At 40.8% G+C, this 24,412-nt stretch overlaps 1 protein-coding gene across 3 annotated transcripts; it reads left to right on the top strand.

Annotated features, from left to right (window-relative positions):
- Window positions 1-136: 136 nt before the first annotated feature.
- On the top strand, window positions 137-24,236 carry Msl2 (MSL complex subunit 2). Of its 3 annotated transcripts, none has more exons than XM_021172972.2 (3): window positions 856-941; window positions 1,399-1,516; window positions 20,391-23,738. In XM_021172972.2, the coding sequence occupies exon 3, from the start codon at window positions 20,471-20,473 to the stop codon at window positions 21,980-21,982; it is 1,512 nt and encodes a 503-aa protein (XP_021028631.1). In that variant the 5' UTR covers window positions 856-941; window positions 1,399-1,516; window positions 20,391-20,470; the 3' UTR covers window positions 21,983-23,738. The 3 variants fall into 3 exon arrangements, with proteins under 3 accessions (XP_021028630.1, XP_021028631.1, XP_021028632.1); XM_021172973.2 differs by having other exon boundaries at window positions 1,399-1,475; XM_021172971.2 differs by lacking the exon at window positions 1,399-1,516 and having other exon boundaries at window positions 137-941; window positions 20,391-24,236.
- Window positions 24,237-24,412: the final 176 nt, after the last annotated feature.

Below are 24,412 nucleotides of genomic sequence, written 5' to 3' on the forward strand. Positions count from 1 at the left end.
GCCGCCGCCGCCGCCGCCTGCCTGCCTGCCTGCCTGCCTGCCTGCCGGGCCTGCTCCCCGCCCCCTCCCGCCGCCGGGCCCCGCGCGCACTTCCTCCCGGGCCTCCCTTTCGGGCGGGGGCCTCCCTCCCGCCCGCCCGCCCGCCGCGCCAGGCGCAGCGTGGGCCCCGCGTCCGGCATGGCGAGAACGGCAGCGGCGCGCTCCCGCCGCAATAGCAACAGCAGCAGCCACAGCAGCAGCAGCAACAGCAACCTCCGCCGCCGCGGCTGCTGGCACTAGACCCGGGAATCCGACGCCTGCGCCGTAGTCCCCACCGTCCCGCTGCCTCCGCGACGTCGCTGCGATGGAGTAAGGGCCCCGCCGTCGGAAGAGAAACGTGTGGACCGCCTGGACCCCACCGGGCCCGCTCCCGTGCGCGCCAGCTCCACTCGGAGGTGCCTCCGCGGCCGGACATGCTGCTCGAGCGCAGGCCGCCCGCCGAGCCGCGGGGCTAGAGCGAACCCCGAGCCCGTCCGGAGCACCCAGCCGCGGCCGTGTCGGACGAACTCGATCGCTGATTTCGCTTGTCTCTCTTGGGTCTGCAAGTCTCAGGGACGGAGGAGGGGCGCCGAGGCCCCCATGTGTGGGAGGATTGCTTCAGCTTCACAAACTTGCACGGATTTTGGTTGCTGCTTTGGCCAGGGGACCTGCTCAGATTTCTTCCGAATTGTTGTAAATTCGCCATTGTTCCCTGGCTGCTTACAAACTTGGATCCGGAATTTCTTTTCAACCGGGAGCCATTGGTGTCGAAGTGTCTGCAATGAACCCGGTGAATGCTACTGCTCTCTACATTTCCGCGAGCCGCCTAGTGCTCAACTACGACCCCGGAGACCCCAAGGCGTTTACAGAGATTAACAGGCTCTTGCCTTACTTCCGACAGTCCCTCTCGTGCTGTGTTTGCGGTGAGACGCTTCTTTATTGTTCCCCTTTCCCTGCTTGTTTTCTAAAGTCCCTTTGGCAGTAGTAACGTGAACGGTTGGCCGGCCGGTAGTTCGTTTTAAGGGGTGGTACTGTGCAGTAGTACACGGTCGTTAGTTTTGAAAGTCGCCCAGGGACTTTTGCCCGGCGTTTCAGAAAGGCCGAGAGCCGTTTTCAGCCACCTTTGTACGGAGGCTTTAACGTTCAAAACGGTTTTATTTCGCCTTGACACATCTTTCTGGTGTTTTTTTTTTTTTAAATACATTTTAAAAAATTCCTCGACGGCTTCACGTATAGCGGTGATGTCTTAAATGGGGTTGAAATGCCAGCAGCATGCTGCCTTCTTTTTTAAACCTCTGCTGCGGGAACTGATTGAATACCATTGTCATTAAATGTGGTCAAACATTGTTAAGAAATATGCACTGCACTCGTGTTTTGCAGAGGGTGGATGGTATAATCTTGATGCACCTCCAGCCAGAGACTTCAGTGCCCCAGGTTCTACAACAGATGGTTTGAAGGTTAGCACTGACCTAATGAAGCTGATGGTACTTTTTAGTTGGTGAGATTTTTTTTTTTTTACAGACTAGATTTTCTGTAGTTTTAATGTCAGTGGCCTGGCATTGTTTATTTACTTGCTTATTTAAGACAGGTTCCTACTATGTAGCTTAGGCGGACTTCGAACTAGTGGTCTTAGTGTCTCAGTCTCTTGAATGCTGGTATTTCAGGCATGCATAGCCATGCCCGGTTTCAGGGGATTATTTTTAGATTTTTTTCAAAGGGTATTAGCCCCCGTCGGTTACAATACTTAATGAATCGTAAGAGATGAGTGAAAATATCGTCTAACTGGAAAGTGTTTAAAGGGTGATCACTCGTGTTAACTGGGCACAAATAGTATTTGACACTCAGAAAACCAGAACGATTATCCTCTGTCCCTCTTGAGATGGTATAAGTCCTCCGCCTATTAGAAAACGAGACGTTTAATAGAAATGAGAGAGCAACAAGGAAGTACTGATGATGTTCTCCACTTACTGTGCTTGTTGTAGGCTTTGTTAACCCAGACTCTCTATTCAGTCACAATTTAGACATTGAGGCCCTTGAAGTGGAGATAGTAATGGCTGAGCCATAGAAATGGTATTCAGGATTGATCCATCATTTTTGTATAGCTCAGGGCCGGATACTGAGGGGTGCCAAAAGGGTGGAGATTGGGTTTTTCCTGGTTAGGTACTTAATTTCATAAGCGTTTAAGCAACCAAGTGATTAAGCACTGCCTTGACGACTAACAGACACAGTACTTTTACAGGGAAGCAGTCACTCAGAGCAGATGATTAACTGCTGCCTTAGGCCTCAGCGTCTTGGTGTGTGAAGTGAGGGCTTTAGGGCTAGGTGCTGAGTTAGTTTGCTTTCAGTTTAGATAAAGCCAAGGGGAGTGGACTGAGAATTTGCTTGGTTTAATGGTATTCTCTCTTGCAGTCTCATTTTTAATTTTTTAGTGGCACTGGTCATCAAAATCAGGGTCTATTGAAGAGCTCCCTGCCTCTGAGTTCACTTACAGAGCGTGTAAGATTGAGGCTCTGGTGTGGCCCAGCTTCTCCCTGACACGCCTCCCCCTGTGTTTTTGAGGAGGATCAGTAGGTTTGTTGAAGTGGTAAAGTAGGGGACAGACAGGTCAGTAAGGTCATGGCCATATCATTCTGCAGACAGTTGTACTTAGTAAAGGCATTTTCAGCTAACACTTGAAAATATGTTAACCCTCTTTACCAGATGGGCAGGTCTTAGCTCTGCTAGAAAATGGTGATTTTGGATGGTGCTTGGTACTTGAAAACCTTACTTTGCTTTTTTTTTTTTTTTGGTTTTTCGAGACAGGGTTTTTCTGTATAGCCCTGGCTGTCCTGGAACTCACTTTGTAGACCAGGCTGGCCTCGAACTCAGAAATCCGCCTGCCTCTGCTGGGATTAAAGGCGTGCGCCACCACGCCCGGCTCTTACTTTGCTTTTTGCATTGGTGAGTGGGCAGCCCAGGGCTTTCACGGGCCAGATAAGCATCCTGCTCTACACTATTTTCTCTCTCTCTCTCTCTCTCTTTTATTTTTCCGAGACATGTCTCACTACATATACTAGGCTGGCTTCAAACTGGTGAAGATCCTGCCTCAGCCTTCTCAGTGCAAGGATTCTTGGTGTGTTCCACCAAGCCAGGTGGGATTTTAAATTATTCAGAGATGGTTTAACTAAGCATGGCCTTAATAATTTAAACATGGATTAAAAAAAAGACATTAAATATAAAGTCACATTAAAAAGATTACTTTTATGTGTTTGGCTGTTTTGTCTGTGTGTGTGTATACACTATGTGTGCTGTGCCTGAGGAGGTCAGAAGAGAGTTGTATCCCCTGGGAATGGAGTTCCTATTATGAGCTGCCATGTAGGTGCTGGGAGTCAAGTCCTGGTCTCCTGTTTGTGCTCTTTAACTGCTGAACCATCTCACTGGCCCTGAAGTTCCACATAAGAAGCCTATTTAATACTCAAGTCTTGGCAACACAATTGATTTTATGACTTTAACTTAGTGATTATTCTCTTTGGCTCTTGTCTCCTTTTCTTTCATATTATGGAAAAGGTTTGTGGGTTTTACTTAAAATTGGGTGGCCTTTAATGACATTTTGATAATAAGAGATATTCGTCTAAGTTTTTCCCCCATGCCCCACAAGCCCATGATTATGATTATGAAGAGAAAGAGAAATTATTTTTATTCAGCTCTAGCACTGCTTATTTTTGTGCCAGGTACAATCCCATAATTTTTTTTAAGCTCAAAAACAAGCTCACTAATAATATTCATGTGCAGTTTTATTTCATGAAAATACTAAATATGTGAAAACTAAGTTTAATTCTGTCTTGGTTCTGTAAATAGGATGTTGTATTTGTGGTCAATATTCCACAATAAAATAGATGTTTTTATTTATTTATTTATTTATTTATTTTTTTTTTGGTTTTTCGAGGCAGGGTTTCTCTGTTTCCTTGGCTGTCCTGGAACTCACTCTGTAGACCAGGCTGGCCTCGAACTCAGAAATCCGCCTGCCTCTGCCTCCCGAGTGCTGGGATTAAAGGCGTGCGCCACCACGCCCGGCTATTATTTTGTTTTTACCTTTTTAAGCATGTTATTTATATTTTTCTTCCTTACATTTCTTCCCCACTTTCTGGGGCTTGAACATGGGACCTTGTGCATATCATATACATGTATAGTTGACTAGCCGTCCTTGAGCTAATGACCGTCCCTCTTCAGCTTTGTGAATACTTGGCACTACAGTTCTGCACCCGTAGGGCCTGGCTTCCCTAAAGTTTCTTTTGCCTTAAGCTAATGCTCACTTTCTGTAAAGGTCCTAAAACTCAATTTGTTCCCTTCTGTGACTGTTCCTTGCTCACTCTACCTCTATAACCCTTCGTTGTAGTTGTTAGGCTATGTTATAGTTCCTTTCAACTCAGAGTTGATAGTTATCTTAGTGTCCTGGTGTATGTACGTCTCTGCTGGGGGGTCTCTGCACAACAAAAAATACTGTTTGTTGTGCATTTTGTGCTGCTCCTTTCACTCTTTTCTGCCCAAGGAGGGAAGGAGGAAGGGAGGGAGGGAGGGAGGGAGGGGAAAGGAAAGCCCAATGCTCGCTTCCAGCAGGTAGATGCAGGTAGATTTGTGCTCAGCTTTTCTACTTGTCTTAGGGCACCGTGACCATGGCAGCTCTTACAAAGGGAAACATTTAGCTGGGCCTGGCTTACTGGGTCAGAGGTATAGCACATAAGTGTTATGGCAGGAAGCATGGTGGCCTGGCAAACAGACATGGTGCTGGAGAAGGAGGCCAGAGGCTTCTATATTTGGATCTATAGGTACCACAAGGAGAGAGAGAGAAAGAGAGACAGAGAGAGAGAGAGAGAGAAAGAAAGAGGCGCGCACACACACACACACACACACACACACAAGCATAGCTTGAGCTTCTAAAACCTCAAAACTTTCCCTTGGTGATACACTTCTGCTCCAGCAAGGCCACACCTACTCCAACAAGACCTCAAGTCTTTATCCTTTCAAAATATTCCACTCCTATGAACCTGTGGGGTCCATTTTTATTTAAACCATTGTACTACTGAACACAAGTTGCTTTAAAATTTGCTTTAGTTAGTTTCCTTTATCTGTTTTTCCTTAAGTTATTTGTGGGCTTATTATTATTTTTTGAAATAATAATAAGCCTGAGTGTGCCTATGTGCCTCAGGGGCATGCAGGTGCCCTAGAAGGTCAGAAGAGGGTCTTAGAACCTGTGCAACTGGAGGTTTAGTCTGTGCTAGGAACTTAATCCCCGTTCCTTGCAAAAGTAGCAGGTGCTTGCTTGTTTGTTTAAGCCAGGGCTTCTCTGCGTGTGGACCCCTAGCTGTCCTGGAACTGGCTTTATAGACCAGGCTGGCCTGCCTTTGCCTTCCAGGTGTGGGAATTGAAGGCAGGTACCACCACCGCCTGCTAGTAGCAGGTGTTTTTAACTGGATAGCTATCTCTTCAGCTCCTATGGTGGGCTTTCTTCTTTTTAATTTGAGAGAAGGCCTCACTAGTCCTGGCTGGTCTGGAGTTTCTGTGTAGTCAAGGCTGGCCTCTCACAACGGACTGCCTGCCTCTACCTCCAGAGTATTGGGATTAAATGCAGTGTGCCACTGTGCTTAGCTGTAGTGTCTTAAAAGAAAAAAATTAAAAAAAAATATTCTATGTGTGTTAATGTTTTGGCTGCACTCATGTGTGCGTGCGTGTGTGCGTGCGTGCGTGCGTGCGTGCGTGCGTGCGCGTGCGTGCATGTGTATACCTAATATGTGCTCTTAGAGTCCAGAAGGTGTTAGCAGATGTCTTGCAATTGAAGTTAACAGATGGTTATGAGCTGCCATGTGAGTGTTGTTATCTGCTTAGTTTTCTCTCTAGCCCTGTCTTGAAACATTTTACATTTACAGGAGCAAATCTATCTACTGAAAGTCTTGGACTGGCACATACTGGATGCTCGATATCTCACTTACAAAGGTGGTTTTTTGTTTGTTTGAGATTTTATCTTTTGTATGTGTGTGTCACTAGTATGTATGCTAGTTTATATATCTGTAGTGTGTGCATGCAGTGTCTGTTGAGGCCACAAGAGAGTGTTGGATCTTTCGGAACTGGAGTTACAGACCGTTGAGAGCTGCCATGTGGATGGCAGTAACTGAACCAGTGCTCTAACTGCGCAATCGCTCCAGCCCCAGGGTGCTTCATATCCTATGATGAAAAAGAGCCTGTAACAGTCAGGTCACTTGTTAAATGTGGAACATTCACTGGATTACAGATTTGTTTTTTGAAGTGTTAACAATGTCACTGTTTCTTTTTCAGTTACTTTGTATATTTCAAGAGTCTGACATTTCTAATGAATGAGATGGCAGTGCTGCAGAGAATTGCTGTTCTTTCCAGATCACAGGGAGTGGCTGGAACAGTAATTGAGTACTGTTTTTAAGTGTCAGTACTAAGGTCTTATTTTTAATGTTAGCTTGGCATTGTCAGGTAGTTGGGTTTCTTTTGTTGGTCTGAGAATTGATACACCAGCTGTATGGATTTAAGGTTTTTGTAAACTTGTCAGTCTTCAAGTGGTATACATTTGATAAACAGATTAGACTGTTAGAACTTGAAGTTATTGTGGGAGATATTTGTAGTCCTATAAAATAATATGGTCAGATTTGTACTTTGGAATACAAATACTGTCCTGGTACTTTAATGAATCTAGAAACAAAGTGGTTTAGGCTTGCCTTTTAGGTATTATAATTCTTAATAAGTAGGCAGGACCTGGATTGGAGATTAATATTTTCCACTGACATAGTATGGATATAGTGACCAGTATTGTTTGTTGTTTTATATGTTAAGGACTTTAAAATGTACTGACTTTAAAAAATGTTTATTAGTGGGCTGGAGAGATGGCTTAGCAGTCAATAGCACTGGTTGCTCTTCCATAGGTCCTGAATTCAATTCCCACCAACCACATGGTGGCTCACAATCTACATTTAAAAAAAAGTGGGGATCTGATGTTCTTTTCTGTCATACAGGTATACATGCACATAGAACACTCATGTGCATACATAAATTAATCCTTAAAAATGTTTTATTAGTGTGAGTGCAAGATGTGTGTATGTGCATGATGTATAGGCATGGAGTTTGGAGGACAGCTTTCTGGAGTTGGTTCTCTTCATCTTTATGTGGGTCTGGGGGATTGAATTTTAAGTTGCCAACCTTGTATGCAATTGTTAGTAGCTGTTGAACCATCTCAATATCCCTGTATACTTGCCATCTCTTCATAGTCCTGCATATTACCTGGTGCTCCTATTACATGGTGCTGTGCGGTGGGTGGCTCCCCCATGGGCGGAGTCTTACTTTTACTTGGTTTAGTCACCACTATACCTCTGTATCTGACTGCTATTAAAAAGTACTTGTTGCTGGGATTTGAACTCAGGACCTTTGGAAGAGCAGTTGGCACTCTTAACCACTGAGCCATCTCTCCAGCACCAACCACTTGGTGGCTCACAACCATCTGTAACAAAATCTGATGCTCTCTTCTGGTGTGTCTGAAGACAGCTACAGCGCACTTATATATAATAAATAAATAAATAAATATTAAAAAAATTTAAAAAACTATTTGTTGAATGACTGAGCACTGAAGAGAACCTTTGTAGCATCATTAACATAGGAAGGATGGGCTCTGAGAGTGGAGGGTCCCTGTGAGAAGTAAACTAGCTTTATATGAAGGGTGACTTTGGTTTGGCTGATTTCCCCATTGTTAGTGAAGCCAGGGTGGACTCTCACTGGGTATAGTAGACGAGTGATGCTGCTGATCTCTTTCAGCTCTGGACTTCTGACTATCTTTGGACAGAAATACTCTGCTTTGTGCAAGAGCAAACTAATTTGTAAATACCAGGGGACTTCTGGTTCATGTGTGACTGACTTTATACTTTTTTCCTTTTAGAGAGAAGCTAAGTTAAAGGCCATCTGAGTAATTAGTTATATATGTATTATTTGTTTTAAAATTTTAGCTTGCACAGTCTTTTTTAAAAGATTTGTTTATTTTATGTATGTAAGTACACTGTGGCTCTCTTCATACACACCAGAAGTCATTGGACCCCATTACAGATGGTTGGGATTTGAACTCAGGACCTCTGGAAGGCCAGTCAGTGCTCTTAACCTCTGAGCCATCTCTCCGGTCCTCAATATTATTAATTTAAGGTTTTATATTTATCCTTTTTCTTAAACGTGAGTCCTTTTTATAATTAGTATGTCATTCTCTTTGAGTCTGATGGCACATGACTTTAATCCCAGTTCTTGGGAGGTGGAAACAGGACGACTCAGCATTGGAGACTATAGTCTGGGCTTCATAGCCTCAGTGCAGCCTGTAGAGTCTGGTAGAAGGCTTACTATTAGCATGTGCACCCTGGGCTTGGCTTTCTAGAATCACAAAAAGGAAATGAAATCAATAAGTTCTCTCTCTGTGTCTGTCTGTCTGTCTGTCTGTCTCAGCTAGGCTGGTTCGCTGGGCAATAAGCCTAAGGGGTCGTCCTGTTGTATACCTCTCTAGCCCTGAGATGATAGGTGGGCCCAGCTTTTTCTTTGGGTTCTGAAGAATAAACTCAGGTCATGTTTGCACAGCAAGCACTTAACTGACTGATCCATTTCCTCAGTTCTACTTTGCTTTTATAAACATTTATTTTGTATATGTGTTTATGTGCACACACTTACGGTTCTCTCAACCATGTGGATCCTAGGGAATCAAACTCAGATCTTCAGACTTGGCAGCAGAGTGTCTTTAAATGCTAAGCCATCTTATTAGCTCTGTGTGGGTACACTTGACTGCACTCTATGTATGCTTAATATAAATGGATATTATTTATCTTTTTTGTGTCTGGCTTATTTTACTTGGCATTATGTCCTTAGGTTTCTCCATGTTATATCATGCGACAGAATTTCCATTATAAGGCTGAGGAATAATTCTGTATTACACATGTATTTTGTTTTCCATTGTTCCATAGATGGGCATTTGGGTTGCTTCTGCCTCTTGGTTATTGTGAACAAGAATATATAAATACCTCAAGTATTACATCTTTCCTATTTGTAGTTGGTACTTTGCACAATTTCAATTACTTGTAGTCAACCATGGCCTAAAAATATCAAAGGAAAATTCTGAAAAAACACTAATTTATAAACATTAAGTTGGTCTTTGTTCTGTCCTGCTCTTTCTCCTATTCTGGATAAACCTTTTAGATACTTTGTATATGCTTTATGTATATACTTTGTATATGCTACCCACTCTATTGTAGTTAGTTGTTTTTGTTTTTTTGAGATAAGGTTTCTCTGCAAGCCCTGGCTGTTCTGGAACTCACTCTGTAGACCAGGCTGGCCTCGAACTCAGAAAACCACCTGCCTCTGTCTCCCAAGTGGGGTTAAAGGCGTGTGCCACCACTGCCTGGCCAGAGGTCTTGATTATTAAACTCACTATGCAAGATTTACACCATGATGCTTGTGTTCACATAATCCTTATTTTACTTAATAAATGATTAGAGGAGTGACTAGCAATTTAGAATTTTCTAAGAAAAGCATTAGAAAGATTTCCTCTAAGTGAAAAGGTGAAAGCTTTCAACTTAAAGAGGGTTCTTTAATTTTTTAAAGTTGTTAATTCTTTTTGTTGTTGTTGTTGTTTTGTTTTTTGTTTTGTTTTTTTCCAGACAGGCTTTCTCTGTGTAGCCCTGGATGTCCTGGAACTCACTCTGTAGACCAGGCTGGCCTCTGCCTCCCAAGTGCTGGGATTAAAGGCCTGTGCCACCACTGCCCGGCCTAACATGTTTTTAAGATCTTTCTGTCTCTGTTGTATATATGTATATGTGCACACTGTACATGGGTAAATACCCGAGAAGGCTGGAAAAGGGAGTCAGCTCCCCTAGAGCTGGAGTTACAGGTTGTGTGCCACTGAAGTGGGTGCTGGGAACAAAGCAGTCATCTGGGAAGAGCAGGAAGCACTCTTAACTGTTGAGCCTTCTCTTAGTCCACCTGTCTCCCCTCTTCTGCTCTTGCAAAGAGTTTTTTAATCTAGGAAATTTGCTGAACACTTCCTTTGAAGTAGAACATGGCTGGTGTAGAAATTTGGGCTTCTGGCCATGTATAATACAGAAGTCTAGAATTAGAGGAGACCAGATGGGTGAGTCCATCTGATGCATTTCCCAGGCTTCATAGTCAGTTGTTGGTATGGGCTGTCTCTGAGTAGCATTGTGTATATATTAGTGTCTATATATTTAGGGAAATGCCAGGTTATTTTTTCTTGGTGAAAAACCTTTGGTCAAAATTTGCCCTTCAACTGTTGGCAGGAAGATTTTGTCTTCTCTGAGACAGGAAGATCTTGGGTTACTGCTGTAGCAGCTTAGTGAGGATTTTTGTGTCCAAAGTACTGTCAAGTATGGCTGCATGAGGCAGTCTGCTCTAGTGGTCTGGACAAAGCATTTAATCTTTTTGTTTTATTGTAAAATGAAGTTTATTAGAGCTGAAATTTGAAGCCCAGTCTGGTGTCACATGTGTGTAATTCCAGCTCTTTAGGAGGCTGAGGCAGGAGAGTTCAAGTTTGAGACCATCTTGATTACAAATGAGATACTATGAAAAGAGACAGAACCCAGAAATCTGTTCAGGTGTGGTGATGTGTGTCTTTAGAGCCAACTGCTGCTTGGAAAGCTGAAAGAGGTCATTTGAACCCAAAAGGTTAGGATTAACTAGCCTAGGCAGTAAGGTGAGAACTCTGTTTTTAAAGACAAAACAGAAATTTGTTTATGAATTTGGCATTCTGATTGGTTAAAGTAATGTTTGTGTTACCACACTGCACCTACACCCCCTTACCTTACTTGACTGCCCTTGTAAGTAGTTGGGTTTGTAATCCAGAGGAATGAAGAGTGTGCTCTTGACACTAGACCCCTAACATTTCTCATGTTGGAACCGGAATTATTTTGTGAAACCTTGTTACTTGGATAAGAAAAAGAATTGCTTATAGATCTGTTGGCCAGAGAACACTTTTTTTTTTCTAGTCAGTTGAAACATCGTCACAAAAGTTGGTTCAGATCCTCTGTGTGCCTTTACTGAGTTCCTTTGGCTTCCCTAGGTGCTGAGCACCTGCAATCAGTTACTAGTGCTTTCTGTTGTCTTCAGAGTGCTAACTGTGGTTGTCTGTTTTCTGAAGCTCTGTCATTAGGCACATTAAGCACTTTTGAAAATTACAATAGTCTTTCTTCCCTAGTATTACTGTTTATTCTGTTGTCTTTCACATGGGGATTTGTTGCTTGAGATTGGTTTTTCTGCTCATTATGTCATGTTTTTATGTTTTGTATATGTGGTGAGTTTGACTAGATGCTAGATACTGTTACATTGTTACAAATATTCTTAAGCTTTTGTCAATTTCAGCAATTTCTGATAAACATATACATACATACACACACACACACACACACACACACACATACATACATATCTATTATCTTGAAGTGTATTCTCCCAGTGTGTAGTTCCTAGAAATGTTTTGGGTCTTACATGGAGATATTTGGTTCATTTTGAGTTTCTTTTTGTATTGGTGGGCTACAGCTTAATTCTACCTACAGCTTAATTCTACCTACAGCTTAATTCTGGCTACCTGGTTTCCATGGTCCATTTGTTGAAGCTTTTTTTTCTTGGTAAAAGCCCTCAGGTGTCTGTAGCTCCTGCAGCTCCTGCTCTGTTGCACTGGTATCATTGTGTAGCTGTTGTGTCAGTACTGTGCTGTCTGCTCCTACTGCTCCATAGTAATCTAAGATCAAGTACTGTGACACCTCCAGTGCTCCTCTGACCAGTTGAGGCCTTTTGTATTACTCTGTGAGTTTTACTGTTTTTAAAATAGTTTTGTGAAGAGTGTCATTGGGATTTTGATGAGAATTAGGATGAATTTCTACATGCTTTTGGTAATGATGCCTTTAAATGTCTTAAGAGAAGGGGGAGAAGTGCTGCTTAGTAATGTTTGTACCTCGAAAAGAATAAAGGCTGTGATTACAGTAGAGTGTTTGAAGTGAAGCCTGTAGTCATAAAAACATAAAATGAGAACCATTTTAGTAAAAACATAATTCCAAATATCAAAACACTTTTAAGTTTTTATTTTAGTTTATGAAACTTTATGATTTTTTTCAAAGATTTATTTATTTATGTATGTGAGTACACTGTAGCTGTGCAGATGGTTGTGAGCCTTCATGTGGTTGTTGGAAATTGAATTTTTAGGACCTCTGCTCACTCAGGTCAACCTGCTCGCTCAGTCCCTGCTTGCTCTGGCCCAAAGATCTAATTTTTATTAAATATAAGTACACTGTAGCTGACTTCAGATGTACCAGAAGAGGGCATCAGATCTCATTACATGTAGTTAATTGCTTTTGAACTCAGGACCTGTGGAAGAGCAGTCAGTGCTCTTCCCCGCTGAGCCGTCTCTCCAGCCCGTTTATGAATTTATAAATACGATTACTTGCTGGGTGGTGGTTGCTTACTCACACTTTTAATCCCAGCATTTGGGAGGCAGAGGCAGGTGGGTGTGAGTTCTAAAACCAGTGTAATCTACAAAGCAAGTTCTAGGACAGCCAAGGCTACACAGAGAAAACTCTGTCTTGACCCCCTCCCCCTATTTGCTCTTTTTGTCTCAAATGCATTATTTAGCCAAAGCTGGCTCTGAATGCCCGATCCCTCCTGTGTTATGGGATTGGGTGTATGCCACTATGCTTGGCTCTTATTTTTAGTCCTTTTTCTCTTTAAGACCTATGGAGGTACTATCTCTTAGGATGTAGGCCAAATCGGAGGCAGTGGGCATTCTGTTGTATTGTTGTCAACCTTACTCTCTTGAGACAGGTCTCCCTGGACCTGCGAGTGTGCTGATTTGTAGTTAGCTTAGCTGGTCAGCTCCAGTGACTCTTCTGTCCTTTAGTGTCCTTAAGCTTATGTGGCAAGCTCTGATCTCACTGAGTCATCTCCCCAATTCCCCAAATGTTACAAGATGTGTTTTAAAATTTTACATGAATTGAATATACATTTTTGCCTGCTTGTATGTATGTGTATTGCTTGTGTGCCTGATGTCCATGAGACCAAAAGAGGGTGTCATGCCTGGAACTGGGGTTATAGACTGTTGTAAACTGTTTTTTGGGTGCTGGGAATCAAACCCAGGCCTTCCGTAAGAGCAGCAGCTTAAAGAAGCTGTTGTTGAGCTTTCTCCACTCCCCTCCCTCACTACCCTCCTCCACTCCCCCTTTATCACTGCACGTTTTTAAAAGCAGATTTTAGGGAAAAAACAAGTTTCTTGTTAGGGGAAAGTCACAATTTGTATGTTTTGTTACTGAGTTTTATATTATGCTCTCGCACATACTGACTATAGTTTTTCGTTTTTTCTTAAAAAAACATTTAATCACAGTTTCTATTCCATTGATGACTTGATCAGAAAGATCTCCCGGAATTTTTTTTACTATGAAGGTTTTTATGCAAAGAACAAAAACAAGGCTATGCCATTAATGGTTTCTAAACTTGTTTGCTTATTAGAATTTGGGAGACCTTTTCTAAAAATGCACATATTGGGCCACATGTCCCTAGCCTGCATCAGCTCTGGAGTATGGCAGGTGCCTGCCTGTGTGACAGGTGACAGCAGTGTAGTGTTGGAATACTGTCGGTGTGAGGTTAATAGTTGCGCCTTGAAAATAGTGTATGCATCAGTAAAGTGAAGGAAGTAGTGCTGTGCTAATCAAATTTCTCCTGGTCCTCATAGTCAGGTCCAGGCCGTCCAGGGCAGAATAGTGAGACACTGGAAACAGAAGTGTGGGAAGGCAAACCTTCTGATGTAATGGAACAATAGTTTGTAAAGTACAGATCAAAACTGATTGAGTGATCATTACAGGTGTGCATCTTGTCTTGTTGTCAGTAGTTAAGTGAAAAAGTATCGCTTTGCTAAGATATGGAAATGGTGGAATAGGACAGAAGTGTTCTAACTACAAACTATAAAAGTCCCATTTGTTACTAAGATAAAGATATCCAGGCGTCTTCTTTAGTTCTTGCTAGAATAGTAAATGAAGCATGACTTGTTTATGAATCTGTTGAGGGCTTGAGAAGTTGTACGTCATCCATTTAATTATCTTGGTGTTGATTTTTTTTAAAAAAATATATTAATTGCTTGTAGAGACTTACCTTATAAACTATTGACTTAACCACCTTGTGTACCAGAATTTATTTTGTTGTTTAGTTTATTTAACTCTTTTTTTTTTTTTTTAAAGTAGAGACATTCTAAATACTTTTTTTTTATGAGTACACTGTAGCTGTGTTCTGACACACCAGTAGAGGGCATCGGATCCCATTACAGATGGTTGTGAGCCACCATGTGGTTGCTGGGAATTGAACTCAGGACCTCTGGAAGAGCAGTCAGTGCTCTTAACCACTGAGCCACCTCTCCAGCTCAAACTCTGTGGTTTGATATTCAGATGTCAGTAAATAATTTGGCTTCAGTAATATACAAAATTGTAGTGTTGAACTGTTCTTTTTCTTAGTCCTTAATCCTTTTGTCAAACTGGCATGTGTGTGACCATCACTGGTCTCTCAATACAGTAGTACCTAGTTATTTAAAGTGATGATATATATAGTGACTTAAAAATAATTACTTGGAGCTGGATGAGGTAGTGTATAGGAAGTAGAAACATGAGGATAGCTTCAAGTTAAAGATAAGCCACATCCCTTCTCAAGAGGAAAAACAAAACAACAGCATCAAACACACACACACACACACACACACACACACACACACACGCACACACACACTCACGCACACACCAAAAACAAGCAAAATTACCTTGATGTTTCTTGTTGTTGTTTGTTTTGTAGAGCCTACCTATTGGAGGAGATCACAAGTTCAGCCCCCTTTCCCCAACTTGGTCAGGTGATCAAAATATTCAGTCATCATGTTTAGTGACTGTCATCTTCTTTCCTTACTTTAAATTAAAACTCATAATGTTCTGTTAATGCTATAATCATGTTAGATGCTATAAAGAAAATAGGGTTTGTGGTTAGTGATAGCTGAAAGGGGTTAAGGCTATTCTGAACATCTCTAATAACTTCTAATAGTTTTATTATTAATTTTTTAAATAAATAAATGTTTTGAGGCATTTATTTTCCTTGTGGTAAACCATTAGAATAAACCGGATGGGCATAAGTTTTAACAGATTCCAAGTGCTGCTTAATCAGAAATTTAAAAACAAAACTGACTTTGGGAATGTCAAGAATAAAATTATATTTTAGGTGGATTCTCTGATCTCATTTTTTTAAGTTGAGCTTATTTATTTATTTATTTTTATTTATTTATTTATTTATTTATTTTTGGGTTTTTCGAGACAGGGTTTCTCTGTATAGCCCTGGCTGTCCTGTAACTCACTTTGTAGACCAGGCTGGCCTTGAACTCAGAAANCCNCCTGCCACTGCCTCCCCAGTGCTGGGATTAAAGGTGTGCACCACCATGCCTGGCAAGTTTATTTTATTTATTTTTATTTTTATTTTTTGTGAAGAAAAATTTTTTTATTAGGTATTTTCCTCATTTACATTTCCAATGCTATCCCAAAAGCCCCCCATACCCTCCCCCCAAGTTTATTTTTTAAGATAGGGTTTTTCTGTGTAGCTCTAGTTGGTTGTTTTGGAACTGTGTGTGTACCGGGCTGGCCTCAACTCAGATGTTCCTGCCACTGCATCTGGAGTTTTGGATTAAAGATAATCTACTAGTATGCTTGACTTGAGTTTTTTTTTTTTTATTTTTTTTATTTTGGGCTTTTTTGGGTCAGGGTTTCTCTACCCATCCTTGACTGTCTTGGAACCCTCTATGTAGACCAGGCTGGCTTCAAACTCTCATCTGCCTCTGCTTCCCAAGTGCTGGAATCAAATGTATATACCATCATACCCAGCCTAATTTTAATTTCAATTTTATTGGCAACTATGTGTTTAATAGGAATGCACATGTGTACATGAGTATGCATGTATGTAGGTTTCTGTGTTTATGCATGTGAAGGTCAGATTGCTCTTTACATTATTTACTAAGTCAGGGTATTGCTGTTTTCAGAACTTGCCAGTTCTAGCTAGCTAGTATTCCCTGGGGAATCCCGGGTCTTCCTGTAATACTGGCCATTAGGCTCACCTGGTTCTTGCTTTATTTGGGAACCTGAACTTTCAACTTTATGGGGCTAGCATTTTGACCAGAGTCATCTCCTTGGTCTTTTTTATTTTTTATGCAGTAGCTCCATAGTTACATATTTTGCCTCCTGAAACACCTTTAAAGAGGCTTAGACTTCAACATATGCCTGCAAAAAACTGTATTAAGCACAGTTTTGTTAGAATGAAAATAAACTTGTAAAGATGACTATTTTATTTTATTTTTATTTATTATTATAAATATGTACACTTTGCTGTCTTCAGACACACCAGAAGAGGGTGTCAGATCTCATTACAGGTGGTTGTGAGCCACCATGTGGTTGCGGGGATTTGAACTCAGGACCTTTAGAAGAGCAGTCAGTGCTCTTACTCACTGAGCCATCTCTCCAGCCCCTATCACAGACTTTTGACTTGGGAGAAATACATTTACTCATTATGGATGGATGACTGACTGAGAACAGGGTCTTGCTATGTAGTCCAAGCTGGGCTCAAACTCCTGATCTTGCTTCAGCCTCACAAATGTTGGGATTACAAATGTGTTCTACTAGACCTGGCTGTTTGTTTGAGGCTTGTGGGTTTCTGTAGCCCAGCCTGGTCTGGAATTCACTGTAATAAAAAGCTGCCCTCAAACACACAACACTTTCTGTCTCAGCCTCTCTGGTGCTGATTATAAGCGTGAGCCACAATGCTTGGCTTCTTTCAGTCTTTAATACATGACTTTATATTACTAGAATAAGAATCTATGCTGAGTGGTTTATGAATAAGATTCAGTATTATGTATTATTGTAACACCTCAAGAGGCTTAGGGCTTTAACAAGGCCTGTTTATTAGATTTGTCATTTTTGATTTATTGCTCCAATATAAATGATTATATGTTTTACACATCCATCAATTTTGTATATAATCTAGGCTATCTGAATACTATCATTTATGGTAAAATGCTGTATACAAGCAGTTTCAGCTGTTGTCAAATGATGTGGAGGCTGGACTTTGTTCCTTATTGGGCTCTTTTGCAGCAAAGGTAACTCTGCCTCCCACATATGCTGTATTAGTCACTGTTGTATGGTGTGAAGATAACATCATGACCAAGGCAATTCTTAAAAAACACAAGCATTTCATTGGAGCTGGCTTACAGTTTCAGATGTCTATTCCATTATTATGGCAGGGAGCATGGCAGCTGGCAAGCATGGTGCTAGAGAAGTAGTTAAAATACATACCAAACAGCACTTCTCCCCCTCTTTTAAGACATTTAAAGGCATTATTACCAAAAGCATGTAGAAATTCATCCTAATTCTCATCAAAATCCCAATGACACTCTTCACAAAACTATTTTAAAAACAGTAAAACTCACAGAGTAATACAAAAGGCCTCAACTGGTCAGAGGAGCACTGGAGGTGTCACAGTACTTGATCTTAGATTACTATGGAGCAGTAGGAGCAGACAGCACAGTACTGACACAACAGCTACACAATGATACCAGTGCAACAGAGCAGGAGCTGCAGGAGCTACAGACACCTGAGGGCTTTTACCAAGGTGCCAAAGTTTTACACTAGAAAAAAAGCCCGTAAAGATTCCAAAGGAAGAAGGGAGTGCAGTAAGAAGAGGTGATTCTGTGTTAGATACCCATCTGTGATACCCATCTGTTTAAAACTTGCCTCTCCTTCCTGAGTTTTGGGATTAAAGGTGTGAGATTTGATTCCTGTTTGTTGTGTTCATGTGTAAGTTGCTGGCATTACATTTTAGTTTAGTACTGTCTGCCATTGTAGGCTTTAGTTTATGATTGTTATTACCTCCAGATCCAGTGTTCTCAGAATTTTTGTTTTTGTTTTTTTAAGCCACTGGCATTTAAGTGTATTAAGTGCTTGTCAGTTATGTAGGCATGTATGTGTGTGCGTCCATCTGTCTGTCCCTCTCTGCTTTCCCACCTGAATTTTCCCTAGTAATCTGATTAGAATTTTTTTTTTTTTGTTAGATTGGGTAATCAAATGGATAATCAAAAAGACTGTGCTTCAGCCTGGTGTGCTGCTGATGGTGCTTTCTGAACAAACAACTGTGTTACTGATGTAGGTTGACTGTGAATACATCTGTGTGCAATCTTTGTTGTTTTGGGTCTTGAATTTATAGATTGCCCCTTCTAGGGAAGCTGTGAGCAAGAGCCATAGCTCTAGCTCTTGGTACTTTTTTTTTTTTTTTTTTAAATATACTGCAGCTCAGGTTTCCTGAAACTCGACCTTCTGCCCTCCAAGTGCTGAGATTACAAAAGTGTGTGTGTGTAACTTGTATATAAGTGTTTCTAAATACTTTTCTTCCTAAATATTTAAAATATCTTCTTGGTGCTGTTTTAAGTAGGAGTGTTCAGAAATATAAATTACTGAGAGTTCATTGGTAATACATAGAAACTCACAGTTATATACAATGTTTTCTTGTGGCCTTCTTAAACTCAGTGGCTCTCAGAGTTCTTGTGTATGGCTTTCTTGGAATTATATATAGATTCTAGATAAAGATATGGGAGTATCTAACATCTTAGAGAGTTTTACATCTTCTTTTTCAACAATGTCGTCCCCCCCCCCCAATCCCCTTAAGGACCTCAAGTGTATGTTTGTTGTAGGTTAAAGAAGTTATTTTTAGTTTGCTGGAGATGAATGTTATAAACTGAAAGGTTTTGGGTTGTATGTTGTTGGACTCTGTGGCTGTGTCTTGTCTTCTTGATGGCTTTTGTCATTATTTTCTTGTATATATGGCCTTAGTTCCATGGGGCTTAATAAATTTTTTTTGTCTTGAGATTTTTGGTGTTAGTTATTTAAAAATTAAAAATGAAGGTGTCAGGGAGATGGCTGAGTGGGTAGAGTGCTTCCTTTGCAGGCGTGAATGGAAGTGCTGTCTAACCCCCACACTGGTAGGGTGGAGACAGGCTGATGACCCAGTAGAACCTACCCTTCTATTGTTCTTATTTGTAGGTCATTTATAATTTGATAGCTGTCTCAAGTTGGAAGACCATTTTACCATGTGTGTTTGTGTGGTATGTGCACATATGTGTGCAAATCATGTGTGCAGAGGCTGTAGGAGAGGACATTAGATGTCCTGTTCTATTTATTCTATTGAAAGGTGGTCTCTCACTGAACCTGGAGCTGGGAGCCAGTGAGCTCCAGTGGACTTCCCCACTATTCTACCCCCTGCTGCTAAAGTTACACAAGTGTGCCACTACAACCAGCATTTTTATGTGCTTTCTGGGGATAGGAACGCAGCTCCTCATACCTGTGCTGTACACATTGTTAGCCCTTCCCAGCTGAGCCAGCTCCCCAGCTCCACTTTCACTTTCATAATCTGTTGCTGTACCGAGGATACCTATGGTTTATAATAGAACAGTTCTTTTGAGTTTTGGCGTCCAGTATTACTTCCATTTTTCTTTATTGTAATATGTTTAAACATAATGGCCCACGTCTGTGTTTTAGAGGAAAGTTGTTAACCTGAAAAAAGTCTATTGAGCCAGGCATGGTGGTGCACAAGTTTCTCCCACCAATCCCAATCTTGTTCTTTTGAGTCAGGGTCTCTATATAGTCCTTGGCTGCCCTGGAATTCACTATGTAGAGACCATGCTGTCCTTGAACTTATAGAGATTCACCTTCCTCTGCCTCTATAGAGTGCTGGGATTAAAGATGTGCACCACTGTGTCTGGCTCACATATCCCCTCATTTTATTCTGTTCTTATGTTTTAGTCCTTGTGGGAGATTTGAATTGAACAAAACTCCTTTTAATGAATGAGCCCTTACTCCATTGTAGTTTACATTTTGATCTTATGGCTCATATATATAATTACAGGTTGGAATTAGATTTGTACCAATTCTGTTCAATAAGTTGTCTATTCTTCTGTTGTATTAGTTTGGGGCCTCAGGGGTTTTAAGCCTACATTTTACCACCACACTTACTTCCTGATAGCTTTTGGAGAGAAGACCATAAGAAGGTTGGTGTTAACATTTTGTGGGCAAGACCAAAATCCAGGAAGACTGTGATTTGAGATAATGGACTGGAGACTATGTTACAGAAATGAAGTAAGATGTTGACTATTTCTCCAGTTATCTCTGTATACCCTCCCTTTCAGTCTAGTGAGTCTAACCAATTTCAGTTTAAGAGATTAATGTCTGAACTCCATTATATGAAACAGTATATTAGTTTTGCTAAAATCTGTGCTTTCCTCCTCCTCCCCTTAGGACATTTGCTTCAAGATCCTATTGCACCCACCAACTCCACCTGCCAACATTATGTCTGCAAAACTTGTAAAGGCAAGAAAATGATGATGAAACCTTCCTGTAGCTGGTGCAAAGACTATGAGCAGTTTGAGGAGAACAAGCAGTTAAGCATCCTAGTGAATTGCTACAAGAAACTGTGTGAATATATAACCCAGACGACACTGGCACGGGATATAATAGAAGCAGTTGACTGTTCTTCTGATATTTTGGCTTTGCTTAATGACGGATCATTGTTTTGTGAGGAGACCGAGAAACCTTCAGATTCATCCTTCACTCTGTGTTTGACACATTCCCCTTTACCTTCAACTTCAGAACCCACAGCTGATCCTCAAGCTAGCTTATCTCCATTGTCTGAGAGCACCCTCAGCATTGCCATTGGCAGTTCTGTTATCAATGGTTTGCCTACTTACAATGGGCTTTCAATAGATAGATTTGGTATAAACATCCCTTCACCTGAACATCCAAATACAATTGACGTGTGTAATACTGTTGATATAAAAACTGAGGATCTGTCTGACAACCTGCCACCTGTCTGTGACACGGTAGCCACTGACTTGTGCTCCACAGGTATTGATATCTGTAGTTTCAGTGAAGATATAAAACCCGGTGACTCTCTTTTGCTGAGTGTTGAGGAAGTACTCCGCAGCTTAGAAACTGTTTCAAATACAGAAGTTTGCTGTCCTAATTTGCAGCCAAACTTGGAAGCCACTGTATCCAATGGACCTTTTTTGCAACTTTCTTCCCAGTCTCTTAGCCATAATGTTTTCATGTCCACCAGCCCTGCACTTCATGGGTTATCATGTACAGCAGCAACTCCCAAGGTAGCAAAGTTGAATCGAAAACGATCCAGATCTGAAAGTGACAGTGAGAAAGTTCAGCCACTTCCAATCTCTACTATTATCCGAGGCCCGACACTGGGGGCATCTGCTCCTGTGACTGTGAAGCGGGAAAGCAAAATCTCTCTTCAACCTATAGCAACTGTTCCCAATGGAGGCACGACACCCAAGATCAGCAAGACTGTACTTTTATCTACTAAAAGCATGAAAAAGAGTCATGAACATGGATCCAAGAAATCCCACTCTAAATCCAAGCCAGGTATTCTTAAAAAAGACAAAGCAGTAAAGGAAAAGATCCCTAGTCATCATTTTATGCCAGGAAGCCCTACCAAGACTGTGTACAAAAAGCCCCAGGAAAAGAAAGGATGTAAATGTGGGCGTGCTACTCAAAATCCAAGTGTTCTTACATGCCGCGGCCAACGCTGCCCTTGCTACTCTAACCGGAAAGCCTGCTTAGATTGTATATGTCGTGGCTGCCAAAACTCCTATATGGCCAATGGGGAGAAGAAGCTGGAGGCATTTGCGGTGCCAGAAAAGGCCTTGGAGCAGACCAGGCTCACTTTGGGCATTAATGTGACTAGCATTGCTGTGCGTAACGCAAGTACCAGCACCAGTGTAATTAATGTCACAGGGTCCCCTGTAACGACATTTTTGGCTGCCAGTACACATGATGATAAAAGTTTGGATGAAGCTATAGACATGAGATTCGACTGTTAAATCAGTGGGTCTTTAAACCTACCCTTTGGTAGGAAATAGCTACAGTTTTACGGCAGCTATGGTTCTGTTGGTTTAACTTGCCGGAGCTCCTGCATATAGATCACTTGTATCAAGTGTTTTCATTGCTAAGTTATATGTGTTAGTGTCGGGGAAATAGTTTGCAGATAATGGAGGAGTAACCCTACAACTATATGTTCTTAGTTCTTACAGAACCTCATAGTTTGAGAACAAATGCTGATGCAACTGATTTATACAAAATGAACTTTGGCAAGGAAATAACAATAACCTCATTGTTTATGGTCATGCTTTGTGCGTAATCAAAGTTGATGATTCAAATGTAAGGAAGTGGTATCTAGTCAGTCCATAAAGATTGTGCTAATTTTTTTGTGGAAAAGTAGCCATTAGTTTATCAGGAGACTTTGTGCTGCCTTCAAATGCCGCACTGATATTTCTCCTGTTGAAAAGCTGATGTGTCCAGCTCAACCTTTGTGCTGACATGATACCATTTCTGATCATGAAAATTGGCTACTGGCGTGTATGTAGCAGTTCTTAAATCAGCAGTATTATGAAAGAAAATTTCCCCCTCATTAGAATGTTTAAGAAATCTGTCTTTTAAAAAAGTGAACAAATAAATTCTGTCAGACCACAAATGTTAAGCTGTTTATGCTTTAAATATTTATGAGCTCAGCCCTCCTTTCCAGTTATCTGATTTACTTCTATGAGAAGATCCTAAGTCCTTTCACTTTGAGCAATGTTCTATTTGGTAAATAAAGTGAAGAGCTGTTTTATTCTGAATATAACTGAATTTATATAGTTCATGACAGAATTTTTAAAAAAATATAAAAAGAATTTAAAAATTGGGTTTTATTTAAAGGAATTCTGGAATAATGCCCCAAATGTGCCCAGACTTACACATTACACTTATTGCCATTGACAACTTCTTTTTTATTTATTCCCTATTTGCCACAGGCTTTACCTTGAATATGCTCCTTTTTTTCTTTTCTTTCTTTTTTCTTTTTCTTTTTCTTTTTTTTAGGGTGCTGTTCAAAATGAAGGCTTCTTTATCAAGGCTTTAATAAAAAATGCCTTTAATGAAGCCTGTGCATTTAGGTAGGTCTAAAGCTCGGAGGGTTTTCTTTAGAATGCTCTTGCATGTAAAGCACAAACTGTTTCAGTTTTAATGCACTTCCTCCCACTAACTTTATGGGGAAGATAAACATTCTGTTGATGGGAAGTCCTAGTCAGTTGCTTGAAAGAGCACAGCCCAGGTTAAGCAAGGACTAGGTGTAGAGAGAACCTTGTGATTTCAAAGAGTTGCTGCTTTGGCAGTGCTTATTTTAAGAGAAATACTGCTAGGGAAGTTCCAACTTCTACTGCATTCACCATCTAGTGAGATCTGATGTGTTGAAGTTGTTTTGATTTGGCACACAGCATGTTCAATGATGGTTACTCGCCTCATAAAGACATGGAGAAGAATCCTTTGGACACAGAGCAGATGACACCTCCTGTTTTGTAGTGTATCCTGGTGTCATTTTCTGTGGATGTGGTCAGGTAGTTGTTTTGTTGTTGTCATTGGGCTTTTTAAAAAAACAAAAAAATACCAAAAAAATTTTTTTGGTCTCTTTGGGTAGGGCGGGGGTGGGCTAAAGCCATAGGAAGGAAATGTGATGTATGTGTCCAGTATGTACGATTTTGTTTTTGTTTTGCAAGAAGAGTTGAACTATTTTTGATAACAAGAGTAAATGGTGGAAAAGGCTTCCTAGTTGTCTTGTCTTTATTTGCTTACCAAGTTTTGGAATTTTATTTAAATCTTTAAATGATAGCAGTGTCTTATGAAACATGTATTTACCTGAAATTTGTAACAGTTTTTGTGTTGAACCATATTCCCTGCTATATAATCGTGTAAATCTGTTTTTTATTCACTAATGATCACTGCAGAAATGACTAGAAATGAGATTGTACACATGGATAATTAGGCTATATTTTGCAAATCTCCCAAACTTAAAATTCATGGATTACCTAATTGCTTCCCAAATTTGATCACTTTGTTTCTTGATGCATGGGAGGTCGGCAATATAGACAAAGTGGACATTAGTATGTGAGGGCCTTGATTGATCTGTAATATTGCCAATGATGAATTCAGGTTTTTTTTAGCACAAGTTTCTCTTTTTTATGCTGGTATTCTCACTGCCACATTTTTGGAAACCTGTATGACACCTTAAATCTATCAATAAATGATAGTTTTCTAATTCTATGTTGTAGAATACTGAGGAGTTTGGGATAGCATGTTTTGAATGGTCTGTATTAGCTGGGGGAAAAGAACTTTATTACAGTGCCTTGGTTTTTTATATTGTTTTTCTTTATGACGTGTGGATTTTTAAAAAAGTAATGTTGACAAATGAATTAGCTGTGAATTTATTGAAGTAACTG

This window comes from Mus caroli, chromosome 9 (genome assembly GCF_900094665.2).
Source record: "Mus caroli chromosome 9, CAROLI_EIJ_v1.1, whole genome shotgun sequence".
NCBI lineage: Eukaryota > Metazoa > Chordata > Mammalia > Rodentia > Muridae > Mus > Mus caroli.